General features: G+C 39.8%; 1 protein-coding gene across 1 annotated transcript in view; it reads left to right on the top strand.

Annotated features, from left to right (window-relative positions):
• MAPK8IP2 (mitogen-activated protein kinase 8 interacting protein 2) overlaps nt 1-26,367 on the top strand; it is a 53,204-nt gene that overhangs the window by 6,782 nt on the left and 20,055 nt on the right. The window contains exons 2-3 of the mRNA XM_018564421.1: nt 10,633-10,738; nt 24,927-25,175. Coding sequence (XP_018419923.1) covers nt 10,633-10,738; nt 24,927-25,175 — 355 coding nt within the window. The remainder of the gene's footprint in view (nt 1-10,632; nt 10,739-24,926; nt 25,176-26,367) is intronic.

Below are 26,367 nucleotides of genomic sequence, written 5' to 3' on the forward strand. Positions count from 1 at the left end.
CCCACCGCTGCAACATTGGCTCTGCAGCTCACTCCTCCCCGTTGGGAGCCTGCTGCAAATTGGCTCTGCAGCTCACTCCTCCCCGTTGGGAGCCTGCTGCAAGCTGCGGTGGGATTGGAGGGGACACAGAGCTCATCCATTTGCTGGCACCCAGTGGGGAGGAGAGAGCAGTACAAGGCCAAGTCTGGAGCGGGGTGGTGCGGGGAGGAGAGCTACGGGACCATTAGCTAATATGTGAAATATTTGCTGATCGTTCCGTTCTCCTGTTCATTGAGTGCTAGGGCTGCTGATAAAGAGATTGAGAACTTTGTGTCCTCAATCTCTTTTTTTATGTCAAAATCCCCTAACAGTAGCTTGCTCCAAGCTCACTCCCGTGATGGACTTCAATCTCAATACAAATTAGTAAACTAAACATGCAGTCCATCACGGGAACCATCGTGGAGCGGTGGATACTTTACAATCGCACAGGGACCATGGGGAACAAAAGTAGCCACCCTCCAGAAGGAAGGACAGTGTCAGCACCAATTCAGAGATGATTGGAGGATCTACAGCCGAGTGATACACAAATAAGATACATTTTTGTTAACAGTTAAGGTACTTGAATGTATTTTTAAGATTTAACTCCTGAGTTTAGTGCCACTTTAAGGAGAGTGCTCTACCTAGCCACTTTACCTAAGGTTTGACCTATGTTGTCTTTTTAGGTCCGCCCATCAGCTGTAGCCTTTTTTGAAGAGGTCAAGTAAACGGCCTGTGTCAACGGGCATTGGTCATGTGTCAATGGCATCAGTTTTAGACACTTCCGAGATCATTGAAAATGAAATGACAAGGTGCAGTTGACTTCTATTTGACCTGCTTCAAGCAGATTTTGCATTATCATAGACTTATATGGAATACAAAACCTGTCTGATGTAAAAAACAAAACAAAATACCCATTCACAGAGGTTTAAAAACTGTAAGGTGAGTAGAGGCACAATCAGAAGATCTGGTAGGTAGGCCACACTGCTGTAGTGTCAGAAATATAAAACTTAAGGGGTAAAGCAGCTCAACAGCATCCGCTGGGATATTATAGCTGGTGAACTTTCTCTTGAACTACTTAACTTTACTTGACCAGATGGAGAAATGTAGAATGTGTGAGATTTAGAAACTTGAACACTTTTCAATGTATTCCCTTGTATGTCCATATAGAAGCTAGATGTATGCCTATTAGGTGAAAGTATATAGTAGGGCATATACTACATAGAAGACACTCATGGGAGTAGCACATAAGACAAATTATCTACAGATGTTTGCACCTTATTCATTTCTATGTGACAAAATAGACTTTCTTATTTAATACAGGAAATGTGATCAGTTTGGATTTTTGTGTCCTTCTCTGTATTCCTGTATTCCAGTACCACATATAACACTTTTCTCAAGGATGGACATTGTGGCCACTACTTGGTATATACTACTTAGCAAACATGGGATTTGTTTAACAGTAGCATTTGAGGTTAATACTATGTGAATAATAAATCCTAAAAGAGAGTAGCAAAAACCAAATTATTTATTGTAAATAATGTCTGCTAATTTTGCAGATATTTGCCCCTCAATCTTTTGTGTGTAACTACATCTCTTTCCTTTTTTTAATACAGGGAATTTGATCTGTTTGGATTTCGTAATATGAGTACTGAAATTTTAACGTGCCATTATTCCCAGCTTCACAGTATGCATTTTCCATAGTTCTGTAATAAAATGAAATGGAAAGCCAAATTAGGTCCCCTAGCTCCAATCTGGAAAATAGTCATATCCTCTAGATATTTTAGATCTTTTTTAAAATGAGAGAAGCATGCAGGTCAAGGTCAGGTCATGGCAGCTTAGCTTCAATTCTATACATAACATTTGTACTTGCAGGGGTACATTTAGTCTGATTTTTGTTGTGCATTATGTATTCAATTATAAGTATATGTCACATCCCTGCAGAAGGAATGCTGCACCACTGCCGATTAGTTGTCCGTGTGAAATATAGTGTATTGATGTAAGGAAGTTGATTATGGATTTGGCTACCTATTGATCTGTTGCTAAAATTGAAAATGGGATTGAAAATCTGGCCACTACCTCACTACTGTAGGCTTGCATGTCATCTGGCTTAATTACATTTGCTCTATAGACAGAGTAAATGTTCTTGAATTCACAATGAAGTCAATGGAAATGGTCTTTACTGTCACACAAGACTTATGAATTTTTAGCTCCATCTAATCAGTCTGGGGAATTCAGACAATGCAATCCTCTGAGTGATGTAATAAGGGCATTACAGTAAATGCAGGGAAGATGAACTCCACATGAGTGGAGCCACACAAAGCCACAATCTTGGTACTCCATATGTTTAAACTATCAGATGCCACAAAGAACATATTCTTTTAGCAATCCTGGACATCGGGTCCATAATTCATATATTCCAAGTTTGAATTTCTGATGTCTCCAAAAGGCTGCCTGATTGCTCTTTGAGTGAAACTAAGTAGCTATTGATATTGCTAGAACATGCTAGGAAAATGCTTACATGGAAATGAAAGGATCCTTTTATGGCCTTCTTAGGCAGAATGGAACAAACCTATTAATAATGTCCTCTCTGGATATATTTAATTTGTCAAAGTAGACGTGGACCACAGGAACCTAAATGTCTAGCGACTCAGGCCTAGATGTCAGGGCACTCTAAATACAAACAGAACCTGATTTGGTCGTACAATTATTAAGTGAATCTATGATATTAATTATTTTACATTATATTGGGTTTCATTTTACTGGTCATATGATGGCAAGCTCTCTGGTTGTAACTGTAATCATTCGTTCTACTCTATCCTTCTTGTAATTTTTCCTGATTGCCCTATTTCTTTTCATTGTTTGATCATTTGTTTTCTTTTGTATATATCAATACAAGAAATACATTCAGCTTATATACATTTCTTACAGTGGCACATATATTTGTTTTTATTTCACTGTTGGAACTGGAAATCATGAACCTTTTTGTTTCCAACATAAGGTTTTTGCTTTCCTCACTTACCACAAACCTGAACAATTCAAACTGAGCATATGATGAAAATTACATCAGCAGCGGTTACCTTTACTAAAAACAGCATGACAAAATCATGAATAGATCCAGAGATATAGGAAGCTGTAGTAATATGCCAACCTTAGCTTAAAGGAGAACTATGAGGTGAGTGCTTTTCACTCACCTCATAGTTCTAGCCGATCTGTGACAATGAGACTGTCACAGGTCGGCTCAGTAGATCGGGAGGTGAGCGAACATACAGTTGAAACTCGAATAATTAGAATATCGTGCAAAGTTAATTTATTTCACTAATGCAACTTAAAAGGTGAAACTAATATATGAGATAGAATCATTACATGCAAAGCAAGATAGTTCAAGCCGTGATTTGTCATAATTGTGATGATTATGGCTTACAGCTCATGAAAACCCCAAGAACCCCAAATCCACAACCTCAAAAAAGTAGATTATTACATGCAATCAATAAAACAAGGATTGTACATAGAACAATATCGGACCTCTGAAAAGTACAAGCATGCATATGTACTCAGTACTTGGTTTGGGCCCCTTTTGCAGCACTTACTGCAATTACTTTTGCACGATATTCTAATTATTCGAGTTTCACCTGTATACCGGCGTTCGCTCACCTCTTGATCCTGTCACGGCTCTCTGCCCTGACAGGGGAGGGGCAGCTCGCGGTATACTGAGCTTAGGGTAATGGGAGGACGCTAGTTTGTGTCCTCCAGTTACCCTAAGGAGAACTATGGGGAAAAGCCCTGACCCCATAGTTCTCCTTTAACTGTAAAATTCGAACGTGGTCCAGAAAAACATAACAGGTAAAAAACAATTGATATTTACAAGTTTTATGTAAGGCGCACCAAAACATGAACCCCTTAAATTTGCCTTGTCGTAGGCTTAATTCAATAAGCAATGTAAGTTTTTTACCTCCACTCAATAGTTTATCTTGTGATAACTGTTTACCTATAACTGTTCAATTATCAAACAGTAATATGACCTATAAAAACTGACATATGGGTGCCCCCACCTTATAATCTGATTATGATAATCATTTAGCCTAGAGGGGATGTTCTCTATGCAATGTAGGCAGATCATAGCTGGTGGGAGGGCTGACATAGCTTCCTAAAAACAGCAAGATGCTCTAGGTAAAGCTGACATGTTATGCCGAACCTCTATGATTGACAAAAGTGAAATCCAATAGATAAAAGGGGCAGGCCAGGGACAGTTCAGCTGGGAAGGAAAGGGATAGATGATTCTGGAAGTCCTCCAGCCAGGAAATAAGGTGGGCTCTGCCTGACTTGCTACAGTTTCTAATGCACATGTGAAAAGGTCCCAGCTGTGCAAGACTGAAAGTAAGGCTGGAGTTCGGCTTTTAGACATCACTGTTCACATAGCAGGCTAAATAAAGCATTCTAGGCACCTTTGTGAGTTAGGCCTTTAGAGATAAGAGCAATGTAAGCTGCAGTATCAAGAAAATAACAGCTGGGAAGAAGAAAACAAGTATTTGTGAATTTAGCCTAATGCATGTGTTATAATCATTTAATTAATTATGTTTAAAGTAAACCTGTCACAAAGAAGGGAAATCAATCTGTTTGTGCTTTTATTATTTAAGGAAGGGTATAAAAAAAAAAAAAAAAAGGTTTCCATCTGAAGGTCAAAAAGTGAGCTGGAGTGGTTAATATATGGTGTTAGGATGAATCCATAGGTTCTCATTGATGTTCACTTAGTGAATGTGGCCAGACTGAGGCTGCATAATCGGCTTACAGCTATTTGCTTGAATATTTATAATGAGACTCATTGATCTTGATTAGTACAATAGGGTAGTCATTCCAGTGTGTTCAGAAATGAGTAATTACAGGCACAACCCAGGCAGGGTTTATTTTTAGGAGTCAATGAACAGAAATCACCTGACACCCTAAACCTAGTCTAGGAATTACTAGTACCCTAAACAAACCTTTTTGGTGGATCCCTATACAGACACTAGAAATGACTAAGCTAGACCAGTAGCTTGTAACAAAAAAGAAAGCCATACCAATGTGTATATATATATATATTTTTCATAAAAATATGAAAAATATATATCAAAGCGCTAAAGGTCAAAAATGAAAAAAGGAGAGAGCCCTCATAGTGTAGCGAGTAAAAACTTTTTTTTTTAAAAAGTCAACTGACGAAACGCGTCAAAGAGGGTAGACGCCAGATTTGCACACAAGGGTTTTAAAATTTGTTCCTGAGCTGTTTGTGCCTGCCGGATTTTTTTGCCTGTCTAAGTTACTACTTGTAATAAAGCTATATGTTTTTACTCGCTACACTATGAGGGCTCTCTCCTTTTTTCATTTTTGAAATATTGCGGGACCACGGCAAGGAGTTTTGCTGACACTGTGCCTGAGACGATCCAGCTTCACTTTTTGGGATACAGCCAGCGCTACAAGGGAGAAAAATCAAACACCCACCTTGCAGGGACTGAGAGTGGAAACAACTGGGTCCAAGTCTGAAAGCACAATTGCAGGCTCAAGTGTCACTAAATAAAAGCCTTTGATCCAGCTCCATTTGGTGAGTACCCACCCAAGAGGGGCTGTCGGACCACTGCTAACAAAGATATATCATCAACAATATATATCATTAACAATTTCTTTTGCACACGTTTTTTAAGTTTTTACGTTTATTTTTCCCTGAACACTTTATTTTAATGTTTTTTTTATATATTTTTTTTTGTGTGGATCGTTCATATATTGTTATATATTTGATGTCTTTACACAGTGGTTGAAATTTTTTTATTGTCCCAATCACTATCTGTTTTTCCACAGCACAATTGAATTATGAATTTAATTTTTTCTTTCATGATCCTATGTAAGATATATCACTTGGTTTAGGGCTAGACCGCCTAAACCCTAATTTCACTATATCACTTGGTTGCACTAAGTTTCATATTATTTATACCTTTAGCGCTTTGATATATATTTTTCGTTGAAAGGATTCTTCCATTCTCTTTTAGAGCTGCTTTAGGTCTTAATTTACAATACATATTTCCACTTTAGTCTCTTTTCCAGAAGCGCGGATTATCTATTTTTCATATTTTTATATATATATATATACAGTATATATAACATATTCATCCGATCTTTGATCCTATCTGGCTGCCAGACCGGACCCTGCAGTCTCTTCTCCCATGGACTCCGGGGGTCTAAGTCCCGCTGATGTTATCACGTCTATGCAAAGTCCATTCACTTGCATTAGACTTGAGGATGCGGAGACACACCATGAGAGAGGTGAGCAGTCATAGGATCGAGGATAAGGTGAGTGTTTCTTCTTTTTTCTGTTCCGTAGGCCAAAACGAGCAGTTTACATTTGCAGTGTGATCAAAAGTCCAAGTATCCCATCGCACTCCTGACCGGAAAATGCCCATGCAGCAGGGCGGGTGCAGCAGCAACAACGGATGCCTCCATCAAAAACGTACAAATAATAAAGTCACCAGCACTCCAAGTATTCAAGTCAATAAGTTTATTGACCCAAGTGAAAACACCTCTAGCAACGTTTTGGGACCATGCGGCCCCTTCCTCAGGCAAACAGAGAGTCAGTGTGGTTAAAATCCTGGAGTTTATACTGTATTGGAAAACAATGTTTAACTGATGGTTATTATCAGAAGCTCTACATTTTAAAGATGTTATAAACCAGGGATAGGAAACTTCAAGATCTCCAACTACTGTAAAAGTTGAAACTATAAGTCCCAGCATGCTCTGTCAAGCTCCTTGGCTTACAGTACCTTATGCATGATTGATCTTTCTAGATAAGATGTGACAACTAGCATGCTAAAAGAGCTGGAAATATCCTGGCTTGCTTTTACTGCAGTATACTAATGAGTCCCAGTGTTAGCAGGATTACTTCATCTCACTACTGTAACTTAGCATCTGCTCCTGGGAGCCTCCTCACCTTTCTCTTCCATACTGACTCTAGAACCAAAAGCTATGCTGGTCCAGGGTTAGAAGATCATTTGCCTTTGACAAACTAACAGAATAAGGCAAAACCTGACATAACAGCTATAGTAAATACTGTGGGCATTGGGCTCTGACTTCTACAGATTTTCTGTAAGAGTACTCACATTATCCTAATAGGCCCTTTCACAAGGGTGCCCGTCCACACCCAATAGCAGGGGATCTGTGCACATATCTCCTGCTGTTTAGAGCAGTATGGAACAGATTTAACTTTTGTGACATCCATGTTCATTCAGTTTTTTCCTCCATCACAAGATGAACTGAACGGACCCATGGTAGGTCGATGGACAGCCAGATGTAAAATGACATGTGCCCAATCCATCACTTTTAGGTTCAAAAAAATGTAACTCTTTTCTGTTATTTATACTCGGAGGTAAGCAGATGTAAATAGACGCCTAACTAACATTGCGTTTCCGATCAGATCTGCCTGAATAACTGACAAGCGCATCTGATTGGAATGGCTGAAAAGAGAAATATGTTTGGCTGGCAGAAAACAACATGATTGGCTGTCCGCTGTTAATAGAGTGTTGCAACAATTAAAACTGATCAAGTACATTATTTATAAGTGTGCAGCAAGACGTTTAGAAACCCCTTTACTATATGTTGTAAAGCGTTGTGCAAACTGTTGCTGCTATATATTATTATTATAATAATAATAATAATAATAAATGTCTGATGACATACAGTATATGAGGTGTGTAAATTGTGTTTTGCTGCTCTAGCACATACTGTGTTTGCCAGGTATCAGATGCTTTCATGTTGTGTTTCCTCCTTGCAGCTCGTTGATGGATCTCAGTAGGGAATTAAAATATGTTTCCAATGAGAAGCATTGCAGATAATGATGCAAATGATCTGGATGTTGTATTTTGCACATCATAAAAACATCAGACAGGATGAAATCAAATTTTTTTCTTCTTGTATCTGTGCTGTCATATACAGCATTATTTAGGTTTACAAATATCCTCTGTTTTGTGGCTGCCGCTTCGTGTCTGAGATCAAAGTGTTCTGTCTGCTCAGACTAATCTCTTGCTTTACTACATGCATTTGTTTTTCATGTCTGTGATTGGTGTCTTTTCTTCTTTAGCTCTCTCTGGGTTTTGGTGTGTTGGGGGTTATGCAGTAGCTTGCTTTTTTTCCTGTATGAACACACACGGCAGTACAATTTTCCCTGTTAAATAGACCATTTGGTATGCAGTAAAGTTAAGTAAAAAAATATAGAGCGGAAGCAAAAATCACCATTTAAAAAAGTAATGTCTGCTTCTTTCATATTTGTAAAATTCCCCTCCTGGTAGAAAAATGAATGAAAACCAAAAGTGATGAAATAGTCTTGTTTTAAATTGTGATTTATTTTTCCTTTCACCACTTTTATAAATTATCTCAGCTGGTGATAAGGGTCTGAATGGTACGTTTGGAACAGGGATGCTTCAACAATTTACACATTTATTGTTCTTTTGTGTCATTACAATCTCAGGGGTGTGGTGCCACACTCTCACCCTTTCAGCCCCATTCCTGCACTTTATACTATTGATTGTAATAGGAGAGCTAGTAATCTGCCCTTTGTAAACATGACCACTGTCAGAAGTCTGAGGAAGAAAAGAGAAATGAGGTATGCAAAGAATACAAAGCCGGCAATTATCTAGAAGTATGTGTTTGTAGATTGCCATTACTAAACATTTCAAAAGGTGTGTTTGTTGTTAGTTTAAAGATATAGGTAAAGATCCTCTTTAACAAAAATATATCTTATTTGTGTATCACTCTGCTGTAGATCCTCAAATCTTTTGTGATTTGGTGCTGACACTGTCCTTCCTTCTGGAGGGTGGCTACTTTTGTTCCCCATGGTCCCTGTGTGTTAAACATGAGATTGTAGTAGATCATGGGAACGAGCTTGGAGCGGTGGCTACTATACAACACACACAGGGACCATGAGGAACAAAAGTAGCCCCCCTCCAGAAGGAAGGACAGTGTCAGCATGAATTCAGAGATGATTTGAGAAACTACAGCTGAGTGATACATTGTCTTCCCTGGTGCAAATAAATAGGATCTGTTGTACATGGTGAATGTCTAGAAGACAAGCACAAGTGGAGTTGTTATTGACAGGGAACACAAACCTCTAGTTTAATAAAAGGTAAAAATATTTTAATAGTTCATTTAACTTTTAAATGGGTGGTGGGATTACATTTTAAATTTGAAAAACATAGGAACAGTAGGAATTAGATTGTGTGGCAGGGGCCGCTTGCTCCTGTCCGAAGATCTGAAGATTATCGAGCGACCGTGAAGGATCATGGGGCGGGCGCATGTGCAGAAGAGATCTTCGGTCGGGAGAAGAGGAGAGATACAGAGTAACTCAATGCACGCAGCCCAGCAGCGTGCACGCGCACAGACACCGCGGGACACAGCAGTCAGCGCTGGATCAGAGCCCGCCACCAGCGCTGGAGGGACTCCTGAAAACTACTCTAAAGAAGAAGATGAGCGGATCAAGAGTCATCACTTAAAGGAGAACTATGGGGTCAGGGCTTTTCCCCATAGTCCTCATAAGGGTAACAGGAGGACACAAACTAGCATCCTCCCGTCACCCAAAGTTCAGTATACCGCGAGCTACAGCTCGGGGTAAAATGAGACGCCGCAGCCGGGACGGATTCCGACATTACTGTCTGGATCCACCCAGTTGCGTGAGTGACAGCTGGCTCTGCCTATCTAGAGGCAGAGCCAGCTGTACCCACCCCCTCCCCCATCCGTTCCGCCAGTCAGTGCTGGAGAATCGGACAGGGGAGGGGGGACAGTCACGGCTCTCTGCAGGGGCATGATCGAGAAGTGAGCGAGCAACGGTATGTGTTTGATTACTTCCCGATCTATTGAGCCGACCTGTGACAGTTTAATTGTCACAGGTCGGCTAGAACTATGAGGCTGAGTGATTTTTACTCGCCTCATAATTCTCCTGTAAGGTATGTCTTTAAAGCAGCACAGAAGGGGATTTGACTCATAGCCTATTATTAATAATTAATTAACAGAAGTAAAATCAGTGACACCTTTCTGCGACCTTTCACCTGTTCTGTTCAGAAAATGTCAATATATCAATGTAATTTTAAACACAGAGGGGGGAATTTAGCAAAGCAATTGCGAGTGTTTGAATATATTTGCACCAGATTTATGATGCTAGTGTAATGTTGTTGATAAATGAGGTTTAATAGACTCCAGGAAAGAAGACTTGTAACTCCAGGCAAAAAGCGTAACTGTCACTTCTTGAAGAAGTCCTTCTTAAGTTGTGATTGTTTTCTTAGGTGATGCTCCAGTTTCAGACAGCCCAGAACAAGTGCAGATGAAAAAAGGTGCAAACAACGTGCAGTTGAAAAAGTAGTGCAAGCTCTGATGAAAACGGGTGCAAAACACGTGCAGTTGGAAAAGTAGTGCAAGCTCAGGTCAAAACAGGGGCACATGTTGAAAGACAGATTTCCACATAAAAAAAAATGATCTAAGAGACTAAAACTGTTGCAATTGCTTTGATAAATTCCCCCCATTGGGTTAATAATGCATGTATCCTTGTATCTAGCATTGTCATTTTTTTAGCTTGTGGTTCTTCATGCTGTCACTGTTTTTGCTCATTAGGCCATCACAGGACATCAGTTTGGAAGAATTTGATGATGAGGATTTGTCAGAAATTACAGATGACTGTGGAATTGGACTGAACTATGACTCAGATCACTGTGACAAGGTAATAATGGAGCTTTATAAAGATATTACTCAGCACTGGTATTACCATTAATGTATTAGGTAATCACACATTGCAAGATTGAATGTGCATATTTAATACACATTAGTAACTACACATTAGTAACTTAATCCAGTGGGCTAATTAAAAATATATTTAGATTTTTTTTTTTAATTATTACTTTTATTATTTTTATTTTGTTTTTCATGGTTATGTATTAAGCTTGATGCTTTTACTCATGAGACAGACCAGGTGTCAGATTTAAAATTAAAGTGACAGCACCGTAACTACTTTAGTACATTGTCTCCTTTGTGTATAATGACAGGCATATGCTTTCTGTCAGGCAACAGACTTATTACAGTATGTATCTGTAGAAATGTGGTTGTGACTACCCTTAGAAATAATTAAGCACAAATCAAAAGGGCCTGATGCTTGAGTATTTTATTTTTTAGGCAGCTATCCTCTAAATTGAAAAAATACATAACATTCCCAACTCCCTCTTCTTTTTTTACTGCACTGCCCGCTGTTCCCTCCAGGTGTGGAAAATGTTTTCATGGCGGCACTTAGTAGGACTTTGAAATATCAGTACTCTCACCATCAACCAGGGGTTCATCTGGAATTTTTTCACTACATCCAATTGCGCCACTATGTGCAATGCCCCCCCCCTATTCTGACTTAATTTGAAAGCACACCACAGCAACCCTTTATCAAACTAAATGTGCAGAGGAGTTGGGATTGCCTATTAACAAAGTCAGTTGGATGGACATCTGGCGTATGACTGCTATTATCTTGGGAAATGTCCTGGTGCTTAATAACTCATATAAAGTACAGTTTCAATGGCATTATACCCCTGCCTGACTACATAAAACTATTCTGATCTACGCTCACTGTTTATGAGGTTGCACCCAACTGGGCTCCATGGTTCACATATGGAGGGAGTGCAGCAAGGTTAAAAGGCTATGGGTCCGGGTGTATGCATTAATTAATACAGTTTTGTATTGCAACCTTGCGAAGAACCTGTGGGAAGCCCTGTTGCATAAACACATCACGTCAGGAGATGCCAGCAGACTTTGATTACCCATATTTGCAACTATACAAACTTGGAGATCCCCAGCTGTAAACTTCCAAGAGGTGAAGAATAGAAGTACAGGCACTATGATTACCAAAAAGCTGACTGTAAACCTAGCCAATTCCCATAAGAAATTCCTAAAAATTTGGAGATCTTAGATCTTTCTTCTTGTTACACTCGTTATCTTCCCTCCTCTCTTTCCTTCTGCCTTTCCCCCCCTTTCACCTTTTTCCTTTGGGTATGTCTTTGAGGGATGCCCTTTGTTTTGTTCCGTGGGCTCTCCCGTCCAAGAACAGCTTTTGTACTTTTGAGATGTCGCTTGACCACAAGGGTCGGTGGCGCTCGCTTAGCTCCATTAGGCCACTTTTTAAAGAACAACTTTGAGCTCTCGGGGGAAACCCTAAGACCTGATTTCAAGGTCCATCTAATGGTCAAGGTAATTCTAATTGCAATCCAGCAATTGTATTGTCCAGGTTGATTGTTGACTGTTCAACGTTTGTGTTTCTTAGCTTACACTGCTGCGTTAGCCCATTGGTCTATTATTTATATTATGCATCTATCATTACCCTTTAAATTAGCTAATTTAGAGCTCTAAATACCACTACCTTCTAATGCAAGGAAATATTTCACATGTCTATTTGGGACTTCCAATATCCAATTCCAACACTTTAAGGCTTGTTCACACCATGTCCATTGAGCTACTTTTTCTGCACACCACCCCAACTGTATAGTGTGAATAGCCACATAGAAAACAACTGTTTTCTATGTGCTCTGTTCACACTATACTTGTGCAGTGGTGTGCAGAAAAAAGAAGCTCAATGGACATGGTGTGAACAAGCCTTTAGCAGAACACTCTATTTTACATGGAGTAGGGCAGAGCTAGATCCCCACCTGGTCATTACAGCTCTTCAGGAAATCAGGCAGGAAGATCTAGTTAAGCTGTGACAGGCTACCTTCGGTTTTGAGTTTTGTCAGTCATGATGTCACCTACTGAACTGGTTCTCTAATATATGGAGTTCTCAATAAATTCCTGTAGAAAATGTTATAGGTGTTGTAGGACAGAGAGATACTGCATTATCTACCCTCCATCTATCAGGAGCTCAGCCTTTCACAGCAATGCCAGAGGTTAGAGCAGGAACATTGGCTGTAGTCCTGGGGACGCATAAGGAGCCAGTGAATGATCGACCCTGTGTTGTTGTCAGCTCACTAAAAAAGGACTGACAGTATGTAAAGCCGACTAGAAGATATACAGTAATACCTTGGTTTACGAGCATAATTCGTTCTGGAAGCATGCTTGTAATCCAAAGCGCTTCTATATCAAAGCGAATTTCCCCATAGGAAATAATGGAAATTCAGATGATTCGTTCCACAACCCAAAAATATTCATATAAAAATGATTATAATACTGTACTGTAATATAATACTGTACAAAATATAAAGAAAAATAAGCCAATTACCGGTACCTCCGTGGCTGGTGTGAGGGGGACGAGAGAGAGAAAGATTATTGTGTAGGACGACTTTCACTATCACTAACGGAATCACTGATATCTCTTGACTCAATGGAATCTTTTTCATTTTGTGAAACCTTAACAAGGAATCTATCCAATGTGACATTGCATTGTCGTTAAACAGACACATCGCTCGCACTGCTACAGTCTTATTCGGTTGGTTCTTTTCTACAAAATGTTGCTCTTATTGCAAGACATTGCTTGTATATCAAGGCAAATTTTTTCAGAAATGTTTGCTTGTCTTGCAAAACACTCTCAAACCAAGTTACTTGTAAACCAAGGTATTACTGTACTGCGAATGAGCTCCCAGCTCTGGCTATGGTGATTTCCTTAGACCTGTCTTTAGATGTTTCCTGTATTGCAGTGTGATTTTTGGCTATATACAATTACTAATTGTCAAGGTCATCTACATACTTACAGTATGTGCAGAGTTATCAGATGTTTGAAGCTACAAGTAATTACTGTAGTCCTAGTTTATCCGGCTTAGCTAGGGCACTTTTAAATTAATTAGCTTCAAGTTCTTTTCTTCAGAATATCAGAATCAATTTTTTGCTTGAGCAGATTATTTTAATCAGCTTATCACAAGCAGTGATTAAAGGATTTGACATACTATAATAGAAAAATTGAAGTTCACTTTTCCAGCAGACATCTCAATATATAAAAAATATAGACAGAATACCAAAAAAAGTGACAATATGCATATAACTCCAGATTTAAGATCTCAAATGTCTACAGTCATCGTTTGCCCCACAATGGAAGAACTCTACATTATTGGCTGATTCATTTTGTTCACGTTTTGGAACATTTCAGCACACATTTGAGCATAATTGTGAAAGTGCTGGCAATTAGTAGCAACACTTGCTTATTTACCTAAAACCATATTGTTTATGTCCAACAGCTGCTCTGTTCATTGGAACAGTGTATGATGGATGACGACGCGGAAAGTTGCATAAGGCTACTGGAGACCCAGGCTGCTGCTTGGAGTGAGAGCAGTGATCCAAATCTCTAACACACCAGGGTGTTTTACCCCTTGCTGCACCACATAGTATGTAATAAAAGCTAAAACTGCATTACAGTCATAAGAACAGAAGGTTCAATCAGGATTTAATATATTGCACTTATCAGTCCTTAGATGTGGTGGTTGCATTCATTTTTTTTTAGGCTTTTTTCCCTTTATTTTGACTATGTGATCTGGCCAGTAACACACTTCCTGTCCTAAGATGAGAGTATTCACTCATTGTACTGTATTATGGAGGCATTATATATTAAGACCCCTTTCACACAGGCATTTCGATCAGGTCCACCTGTCAATTTTTCTGGGGGACCTGATCGGAAGCCCGATGTTAGTCTTGAAAAGCCGCATCTAAATGAATGTGCATCAGTTTACATCCAGTTACCCCCGCCTTAGGTCAGGTCCAGAAAAACAAACAGATCAGAGTTTTGTTTTGATTGACCTGACCATGCTAGATTGAAGGTAATCTCATGTAAATGAATACATGTCCGTTTACATCCAGTTCCCCATAGACCAACATGGGTTCCGTAATTTCAGGGTTTTTTTTCTTGCGGAGGAAAAACACGGAACAGACACGGATGTCACAACGGTGCATGGATCCGCTGCGGATCAGAACTGAAGGCGTTCGTCTGCCTTATATAGTCTAATAAAGAAAAGCACTGACTGGACAACACAAAAGCAAATAAAATGGCATCTGTGACAATAAATGGGCAATCTTGACAATATGTGGGCAACAAATAAGCAATTGTGACAATATGAGATCAACAAATGGGTAACTGTGACAATATCAGATCAACAAATGGGCAATTGTAACAATATAAAGGCATCAAACAAGCAATATTTTGGCAGAGTGAGCGGGGGGAGAAAATACAAATGAGGGAGAGAGTAAGAGGAATATAGGGAGAGGCAATAGGGGTGATGGGAGAGAGAGAATGTGAAAGAGTGCAAGCAGGAGTGAGAGGGAGGGTGAAAGTAAGAGAAAAGGAGAGAAACAGCTGGGATAATGGATGTGTCTTTAAGTACTCCAGGCCTTGCACAGTAAATAAACCATTTTTACTGCACTTGTTAATACATTACCTTGTATTCCTGTTCCATTAATACTGCATTACTAGTTGCAAACATAACATCTTCTTGTGAACCTAACACAGTTAGATATTGGCATTAAAGTGCAACTGAATCCAAAACGTGACCACTAGGGAATTCCCTCTGTTTGGAGGGATTTGCACTCATTTCCTGTTGTGGCTATCAGACAGGAAGTGTAGGGAAATCTCTATGGGACACAGGTGGCAACAAAAAGCTGACAGGGGTTATAACCTCCCTTACTTTATCCAAAAGTAAAAAAAGGCTTCAGTCTTTCTTTTTAAAATGTGAAACACAGGCAGTAAATATACCTGGCCACACTGCACAAATGCACCATGTTGGTGCTCTCTGTGGCAGTGCTTTCGTTTTCTAATCCCAACTTGAGTCCTGGACCAGATTGACCTGGAGCAATGGCTGTTTTTTTTTAAGCATGTAATTTTTATGAAAGTTTTCAAAGTATAAACAGTGTCTCGAGACAAGAAAAAAAATCGAATGCAGATATATAAAACTCAACAAGTTTCAATCGCTAAACAAACAATGTATATAATGGTAGACAGACAACTACTCCGGATGAAAGCATTTTTTGTGAGCAGACTGCAACATGTAATATGTGGTCCAAAATAAGGGAAAAGCAAGTGGGAGGGGAATGGACAGGGAAGTGTCTGGGAGAAGGTCTAAGGGTAGTAATGCAATGGCTGTTTTGTGGTAAATGTTGCTTCTCTTGCCTAGTTGAGGTTAAATGTGGTGGCAGGAAAGGAAGCATGGCGTGGCTGAGGATGGAAGTGGAACTTGGGAGGTAGAACAGCTAAAGCACAGTTCCCACTCTCCTACTAATGTTAATGTTGAGGTCCTGTCCATGCGCTACTGGCTATGAGGGCAATTTTTAAACTTCTTTCCAGACCAGCTACTTCATGCCCCTGAGCCCCCCACCCCGCCCCAAGCAACATACAGCGTACAGAACCAAAACGTATTTACCATCAATATAACCAAATAAACACAATCAGAAGCAGAAACAGCTCTGCGGAGACACAACCAGTACTGTACTGTCACAGCCAAAAACATCTACGGAAACATGATCAGTACCGCACTGACACAACAGAAATATGTCCACAGAAACATAATCAGTACCATACTGACATAGCAATAAAAATGTCCGTCAGCATGATCAGTACCATACTAACAGAATCATAAAAATGCCCGCTAACACAATTAATACCATACTGACATAACCAGAAAAATGTCCACACACACTCTATACCATACCAACAACATACAGAAGTAAATACAATCCATGTAGTACCTATGTTGCCAAAATACCTCTGCTACCTATGCTATGTGACAAGTAGATAGTTGCCACATACACAATATGGCAACAATCCATGTGCCACTTACTGAAAAAAATCCATGTGCCAGATAAGCTGCAAGAGTTAAAATGTTGCCTGGGTTGCATAGGTGTTGTAGCATAAGTGGCATATGTATGTTTGCTGCACACATTTCCCTCCTATGATTTAAAAAAACATATCGGTTTTATTTAACTACTACCATAAATGTCTGACATCTTATACAACCGGGGATGGAGTGGCACTCTGAAGCCCACATGGGGATTTCAGGTCTGCGGGCCCTCCCTTGCCAACCTGACAAATTTCTCTTGACAACCCAAATACAGTTTTCATCCAACAACATTGCCTTTATTTATGATGCCACAACCTAATGAAATAATAGTAATTTGCATGGTATTTATAACACAATCATGCAAATCTATTCAGGTAAGCTGTTTTCTTTCATTTCCATATAGTTTTGCTTGGTGAACAGCATCAAAGTTATAAATAGCAAAAAAAGAAATAGTTGACTTGAAAGCTACAGACAGTAATCAGTCAAGAGTTTGCATCGCAAATCCCCCAAATACTTGCATTACTAGTCTAGAAGTGAGTGACAGCCCCATGAATACATTTTGCCATCATTGCTGTGTCTTAGTCACAGGATATATATTTTTATTATCATTTACTACATGATTGAGATTAGTGTAGGATTTTCTAATTCACTTACTAAAGAAGATTGGTGCCCAAATCACACAAATCCCGCCATTAGCAGTCCTAAAAAGATTGATTGACCCCACAATAAATCACAGCACTTTTCCTGTGTCCCATGATACAGTAAATGTGTTTGATTATGATTCTGTTAAAAATTTAGATTACTTTGGGCTTTTCTGGTTCACTTACTAAAGAAGATGGCTGCCCAAACCACACAAACCCCACTATTAGCAGTTCCAAAAAGACTGATTGACCCCCACAATAAATCATAGCACTTTCCATGCACCATATGATACATATTTTTGTTTAAGATTCTGTAAATTATTGAGATTAGTTTAGGCTTTTCTAGTTCATTTACTAAAGAAGATGGCTACTCAAATCACAAAAAAATACCATTGACAATCCCGAGAAGATTGATTGACACCACAGTAAATCACACCATCTATTTGATGTCACGGGATATATATTGTTGATTTATTCATTAGTACATTTTTGAAATTAGGTAGGCTTTCTGGATAACTTACTAAAGAATATGGCTGCCCAAATCCCAGCAGTACCTGTCCAGAACTGAGTAACTGTCCTACAAATAAATTACAGTATTATTATTATTATTATTACAGATATTTATATAGCACCAACCATTTACACAGCACTTTACATGCAGTGTAAAGTGCGCATTCACATCAGCCCATGCCTTCAAGGAGCTTACAACCTTAGGTCCCTGTCGCACATGGATAATAGAGTCAGTCAAGTTGGTGATTTTCAGAAGGCCAATGCACTTCAGAATTGATGTGAATGACTTGAATGAATGCCGGGGGGTCCTGGATTGGTGCAGAGAAGTAGGCATGACATTGACAGCAAATGACAGGTACAGTTTCAGACAAAAATGGCAGACCACCCCCCACTCGTACTTTGTACTGCATTTTTTGATTCAAGTATTAGGTGCAGTAGATGTAAGTTATATGTGACAGAACACATCCAACGCAAAGAATGGAATGTGTTGAAAAAATTATTCAGTATGCTTGCTAGAAAAGCCTCATACTGTGCATACCATGTACATAATGTTGTATGAGGTAGCATTCACAGCTTCCAAGGCAAGCAGATTTTGTCATCTCTTACATGGCCAGTAATGTATACATGTTTGTAAATTACATTACTTGCTCTGTAATACTTTACTGGTCCTTTAAATGCGTTTGCTGATTGCTGCACTTCTCAGTCTTTTAACTATCTTACCCACAGTATTTTTCTGCTTTCATCAGCACATCAACTACCATTAACAGATGGCATTTCTCTAATAATTTCAGTTGAAGGGTTTTATTCAGTGTTTACTAAGTAGTTCTGAGTGCTAAGTGTTAAATGTCATGATTAATGGAGAACCACCGTATGACTACAGAGAACTAGACACCAGGGAGGGAAAATGGCTAATTGGGCCCAATTTGGACATTTTCACTTAGGGGTGTACTCACTTTTGTTGCCAGCGGTTTAGACATTAATGGCTGTGTGTTGAGTTATTTTGAGGGGACAGCAAATGTACACTGATATACAAGCTGTACACTCACTACTTTACATTGTAGCAAAGTGTCATTTCTTCAGTGTCATCACATGAAATGATATAATAAAATATTTACAAAACTGTGAGGGGTGTACTCACTTCAGTGAGATACTGTATATATTATATATATATGGGATAGGAAGGAAACCATAAAATAGGATATAGCAAGGTTAACGAAAACATTCTTGATTTCTTCTACCAAAAAACTGGAAGAGTTCCAGTTGGCATATCTTGCTGACTTACACAACTGGCAGCCAGAGAATACTGTTAGCAAGGCGTTGGTCCAAAATAAAGGCATTAAAGTGAGTGCAGCCAGATTTTGAGTGTCTCATCTCAAAGTCCTATTAAAAGGATTATCTCCAGGAAAACATTTACATACTCGACAACTATCCTTGATTTCCGGGAATAGTCCCAAGTTTTAATGGCTTGCCCCACAAACTATTTTTCTCTGAAAATTTATTTGGATCAAGACCACCACGGAAAGAGTGACCCATCACTGTGACCAATATACTATGTTTAAGCTCTCTGGTCGGAAATTACCATTCATTTGTGTTATTTTCCATGGAACACAGTTATCCCAAGGTGATTGGCAGTTTGTCATAATTATATAATATAGTTAAATATTTAACGATGAGTATAGTAAATTACTGGCTTGTCTTGATAAAGTGAATTGAAGTGCCAGTCTGTTTGCCAGCCTTTTGTTAAATCATACACAATGTGACTGGTATTGTCCTCAGGACGTTGTTATGGAATTGTAAAAAAAAAAGAGTATGAAGTTTCAGTGTATATAAAATCAAAGATTATTTTCAGTATTTTTGGCACCATATGCATGTTTCTCAATGTAGAAGTTAAGGCTATACGCTCCTCTACAATGTAAATGCTGCCTTGTTATATTGCTCTCATAGTCCCTTGTTATAGCTTTGTATAATTTACAATATACATACCTTTTTATGAGTAAATCCATTTTTGAAAGTACATGAAAAATACAGAGAACTTAATGGAACAAGCATGTCGGGACATCAGTAAAGAATGTTTCGAGATAAGCAATCATACATGGTGAAAACTTAAATACCAGGACTTAGTTCATATAAACATGACAACTGGCAAAACATTTGTAGAAACAAAATAGATATGACCAAGTTAAGTAATGTACATGCCTCAAAGTCACTATTTGTTGTCATAACTCCATGAGGCCAGTAACAGTAACTTATTTACTTATCCCGAGCCTAGCTCTGAACTACTATATGTGAGAAAAGACACGAAAGAGGTTAGAAGAGAAAACAAGAACAATAAGTAAGGGACAGAACAGAAAAGGATAAGAAAGGTGGCGTATGAGGTAGGGATGCCCAGGGGGGGTGGGTGCTCAATGTAACACAATAATCTGCAACTAGGCCAGTAAAGTCAGTCAGTAACCAAAATTAACTTAGAGTTTAGGCCTGAGAGAACCAGAGGCTGAGTAATGTATCCAGACAACCCAGGTATCGTAATATGTATCATAGGTGTCAGAATCTATAGCTAATAGCTCCTCCATCCACATGATATCATATAGTTGACCCAGTGAGATACATTAGGCGCAGTTGTCCAAAAAGCAGGGGCAATTTGATGGGCTGCGGAAACAATTAATTGAAGTAGGGATTGTTTCAGATGCTTTTGGAAGCAGGGTAAAGAGATAGGAGAGCAATTTCAGGGGTGGGGGCCATAACAGTGCCATATAGATCAAAATAAATAGTAAAAATCTGGGACCAGAATGGCTGTATTAAAGGGCAGTTCTACTACACGTGTAACTACATGCCACTGTCCTGCCCACACCCCCAACAGGTGTCTGGTGTCTCTGGGAAGACACAGTAAATGGAAACAGGGTCTTTATACCACCAAGATATAATTTTATAATATACTCCTGTGTGCAACACGAGGCAGATGATAAAGAAAGCCATAAACCAATCTTCTTTTAAAATCGTTCTACCCAGGTCCCTGTGCCACGATTACTGAATAGACCCGTACAACAAAGCAAACCACTATAAGACGGCAATTGAGCTGTTTCAAGCCAACTAATAGCCCAAAGGGGAGAGGTTCATGAGTATATGAATTTTCCAGTAGAGGGGTCAAAAAAATATTTAGCTAAAGGCCATGTAAAACGAGTGTAACCCTCCAAATATACAGTCTACAGTCCCAGTAGCAATGCTGTCTTGTCAAATAGAGGCATCAATGGGCCAGGAATGGTAGACATACTATAGCTGGTATAACCATGGTACCAAGCCTTCAAGGACGCTTGTGTGAGAGGTGAATGTGGTGAACGCATAGTAGGTGGTGACATAAATTGTTCCACTGCAACAGAGCCCCTTCTTGGAGCCTGAGCAAATGTAATGCTCCAGGGTCTGCTATAGCGAAGAGGATCACAGCTGCGGGCTCAATTTTAAATTAGGGCTGGGTATGGCAATCAGGCTTGAACCCCAGGCGTCTCTCTCAATCTCAAACGAGAGTGAGGGGTTCTTGCATCATCTGCCACAAACTTAAGAGAAAGGGATGGACCCTACAGGGGTTATTTAGCTCATAACCCAATTAGGTCAGCAACGTAAAGCGGGTGCAAATGACTCAGTTTTCCTTTAGTGCGTTCCTGCCAGAGAAATTACGGTTGATGTAGAAGAAGCCAAGGTAACCCCAATACAATAGGGAACACCGACGAGGAGATGACATCTAGGGATAGGACCTCGGTATGCGATTTGGAGCAGGTAACTAGAAGGGGTTGTGTCTGGTAACAGATAGGTCCGGATGGAGCGGTTGTTCCATCCAAGAAACTGACAGACAGAGGGGTGGTTCGTTTTATAATAGGTATTTTATTTTTTGAGACTAGACGGTGGTCTATGAAGTTGCCACAAGCTCCTGAGTCAATCATAGCCTCTGCGACGATCCTCTCTTGGTCCCACTGCAAAGTTAATGAGAGAAAGACGTAAGAGTGAGGTTGAGTGACGGTAGGGGTGACTCTACAGATGGGGAGAAGGTTACCTTCATCCTGGCGACGTGCCTGGGGACAGGACGAGACGGAGTGGTTGGGGGAGGCGCAGTAGAGGCACAGGCGCTTGTCACGTCTTCTGGCTTTTTCAGTGGGAGTCAATGGTCCTCGAACTACCCCGACCTCCATCGGTTCGTCAGAGCCCCAGTACAATGGCTCCCTGTTCCAAAAGGGGTTGAGTGGGGTTAAAGTTCAGTATCACAGTCCAGACTCCTTAAGATACTTGCGGTTTCCTGTGGACAGGACAGAGGCAGAGGAACCTCCAAAGCAGAGAGGGGTCCGCGAATCTCCCGGTGTGGGTCCTGGCTTGTGGAGAGCATCAAGCTCAATAGTGGAACGCTTCCATAGCGTTCACAGGATGTTTAAATAGTGCGCGAACCCGGAAGTGACGACCCGGCCGTGACGTCACTTCCGCGTTCCACGGTGGATCGCAGGGAAGTTCCCCCTCTGATAGGGAAATGGTCTGCGTGACACAGCCGCTGCGTACCACGCTGGAGCGCAGATAGCTCGCGGCCGGCAAGTATATTACAGCAAACCATCTTAGTCAAAATTTGGCAAACCAGTGCCACCTTAAGATTTAGTCCTACAAAGAACCCAAAAGCAGACATGGGGCAAGACCATCAGCAGTAGTCTTAGAAAAGGCTTTCAGGTCTCCATTAAGTAAGTAAGTAGGTCTGTAGCTACTGTAGTGTGGATGATCTTTCCCCGTTTTAGGAAACACCCGATTAATTAAATGTTTTGGTTAGGAGCAGAGTCAGAACCTAAATTAATGATTTGTAAAACCGAAGGGTAAAACCATCTGGTCCAGACACTTACCAGATTTCAACTTTTTAATAGTGTGTTGTATTTCCTCCTCTAAAAAGAGCACTTCCAATGATGCTGCAGTCTGCTCATCTATAGTGGGGAGGGCCATCTCTTGTATGTATTGTCTCACTGAGTCCTCAGAGATCAAAAGAGAAGTTGAATCAGGGCAAGAAAAGATGTTATGTAGAGCCGTGTAAAAATCCTGAAAAGGTTTGACTGCATCTTATTAGTAGAATGGTAGAGATTAATAAACCCAGAAAACATTAATAAACCAGAGCAATAAGTGAGCACTGTTAAAAAAAAGACCCAAAAAGTTCATGTCTTTAGAAAGGTCCACGAGAGTGGCATGGAGGAGGTCGCATTTGTGTATCGCTTCTAGCTTAGATGGGGTTGTTATAGGGATATGATTTTAGAAGCTTTTCCTTTTTTAAGCCCAGCTCCTTGTTGCATTAAAATACCTCGTAAGACACATTCTAATACTTTCCATTTGGTAAAGGAATGTGTGACGTCAGTATGATGGGTCTGAACAAAGGTCTGAATGGAGAGATGGCAGACTTACAAGCTGCATCTAAAAGAAGGTTATCATTCAATTTCCAAGAAAAGGGTCTAGGAGAGGGGTGTGCGGAGCCTACTGTCAGATTTATGGGTGCGTGATCAGACCAGAAATGAAGACCAATCTGTGAGGTAGGAGCAGTATCATGGAGTGATTGGGAGATTAAGAAATCGTCTATATGACAAAGGGAGTCATGGAGAAAGGAGTAATAGGTGTAATCTTGACCGCCAGGGTGGAGGATACACCAAACGTCGACCAGGCGTAGGTCGTTAAAAACCCATTTACCTTAGACAAAGAAGCAAAAGAAGCTGTCAACTGACCAGAAGAACAATCAAGTTGAAATCCCCCCAGTATTAAATTATGGTGGCCAACATATCTTAAGTTGCAGAGGAGAGAGAAGAACTGCACCTGAAAATGGTTTGAAAAATATACATTAGCCAAGGTGTATACAGCATTGTAAAATGTATTCTTAAGAAGAATAAATCTCCCTTCTGGGTTCACCAACTGTTGTAAAATGTGCAAGCAGAAGGAATCTTGAAAAACTATTGACACCCCCTTAGATTTTGAGACTGGGTTAATTTGTTACACAACTTAGGGGTCTTACCTTTCTTGAAGTGAGTTTTCTACAAAAACAAAACATGTCTGTCATTTGTGCAAGTGGTAATATTTTGGCTTCTCTTGTGTGGAACATTAAAGCCCCTGACGTTCAGAGAGGAGATTGACAATTTACATAAAAATAAAAAACAAGAGTAGGGGAAACTCCAGAAAGAGGATAGAAAAAAAAAAGGAGAAGAAGAAGAATCTTCCAACATAACATATTTGAAATACAGTGAGGATGCACTGAATCTGCCCCTTAGTGGCAGAAACTAAAATGGCAGCTGTCTGTGCAGAGCCAACAACACCACTGAATTGTTAAAGCAGTGACATCATCCTAAATGGCAGCATTTAAAATGTGAGGTTTTGTATAATGCTAATTTCTACATTAAGCAAAATTGTTTTTGTAAATATGTTGCAAAATGTTTAACTTGAAGATCTTCCCAGTAACAGCACTTACTGTTGCAAGCTGACAACACTAAGCCACTGCCTCACAATGAGCAGCAGCATTGCTAGCCTGCCTTGCAAGCTCCTTCAGTTGGCCAGTGGGCTTCTTTATTGTTAAAGCTGTTTCTAATTGTGAGGCAGTGGCTTAGCATTGTCAACTTGCAACAGGAAGTGCTTGTAGTGGCACGATCTCCAGGTGAGAAATGTTTCACTAGATTAACAAAATGAATTTTCTGTATACAGTAAGACATGATGCTAAATATACTAAAAAAACAGATTTAGGGTTTATATACACATTTTTTTCTGTTTTATATTGGAAATGCTTTGGTTTATAGTTTTAAAGCATCCATTTCATGGAAATCTATTATTCTTAGCCACATTTCTGAATGTGAACTGCACATCAGAGCCTGATAATCTGTGGACAGTTTGCACTGGCATTTTTACCTTTCATTTTTAAATTGCTCCTATTCTTCTAAGGTTTAAATAGCTTGAAATCTAAATAACCATACTGCGACCATTCTCCCCCTTTTAGGAAGGACTTGGCTTTGGAAGATGCGATCCTTCCCGCGCTATCTGCACCTTTCAGGAGGATTTCCAGGAATTTGAAATGATCGATGAGGAAGATGATGAAGAGGAAGAGGAAGAAGAGGAGGAACTCCAGCCACAAGAAAGTAAAAAACAAGATGAGTCACCTCCATCTCCAAGTCCCTCTCCTCTTCCACCTGAAGATTTACTGAAAAATAGGCCATGCACTCTGAGACTTACTGCCCCTCGCACACAGGTGAGATTACAAATATGTGAATTGGAGAAACAGGAGGATCCAAAAAATAAAGCTCGGAAGATATATGGATATGGTTATGACAGTCAGTGAATATAATGTGCACATTAGAAGATATTCTTTATGTTTAGGTGATATGATTGTAATACAAACTGACACTGCCAATACAGTATAAACTGTATAACCTGCATATATTCATCACAGCTTTATTACGGGCTCGTGCACATGGGCATATAATATGCTGCTTTGAGATCTGTACTACATACAGTTTTATACTGCTCTGAATGCAGAAGTTTTTGAGGCCATGGGCCCAGTCACACAACTGCGCTTTGGTTTGTAGCATTTAACTGCGTAAGCCAAAACAAGAAAATCTGCATCTACAGTCTGATTTTGACACAGTTGGCATGTAAACGTTTGTCTATTTTGTAAATGGACATGGTCATATCGCATAAATGGGGCCAGAAGGAATGATTGGAGGCCAAGGTCATTCTGGACCTCTGCAGCTGCCTATACGTTGTTGGCGTTTCTTCTCTGTAGCCCTGAATGACTCAAATTAGTCATTTACTAGGCAGCCTCGGTACGCAACAAGACCATGGCCTTCATTCATTCATTGCAGAAGTTTGAGGTCATTCTGCACATGTGCCACTGCCTACTGACTGACTCATTTAGGTCATGCAGGTTTGAGAGACATGTCAATAAAAAAAGGAGCCTGTATAAGTGATGCATCTTAGTTTATATGGACATAAGAGCATTTATGTCCATATGAAGTCAGATGCACTATGGATTACTTTTTCATAGTGCATGTATTTATGCAGGATCCTGCTGGCAGAAAGATCAATTACTTTTTCAAAATGTTGAGTAATTTATCTTTCTGCCAGCAGGATCCTGCATAAATATATACACCTGAGTGCATGAGGCCTAAGGTATTGTATTTCTAGTATGTATATTTATACTATTTTTCAGATACACTGATAATATTGCATTCGTATTGTTTTGAGGTGCTGTTGGAAGCAAATTATCCGATTGCTAGCACTCCAGAAGGCTTTTAAATTCCCAGGGTGTACCTGCTGGGATTCCCTTAGAGCAAAGAGAGGCTGCTACAGAAACAGTTTGGGCTTCCGGCTTAACCAAAGGAAGCCAATTGGTTGCAAGTTCTTCAAGCCACTTAAGTAGGTCTGAAAAAAGGTTTCCCTTT

The sequence above is a fragment of the Nanorana parkeri genome, unplaced genomic scaffold (assembly GCF_000935625.1).
Source record: "Nanorana parkeri isolate BGI_ZX_2015 unplaced genomic scaffold, ASM93562v1 scaffold749, whole genome shotgun sequence".
Lineage (NCBI taxonomy): Eukaryota > Metazoa > Chordata > Amphibia > Anura > Dicroglossidae > Nanorana > Nanorana parkeri.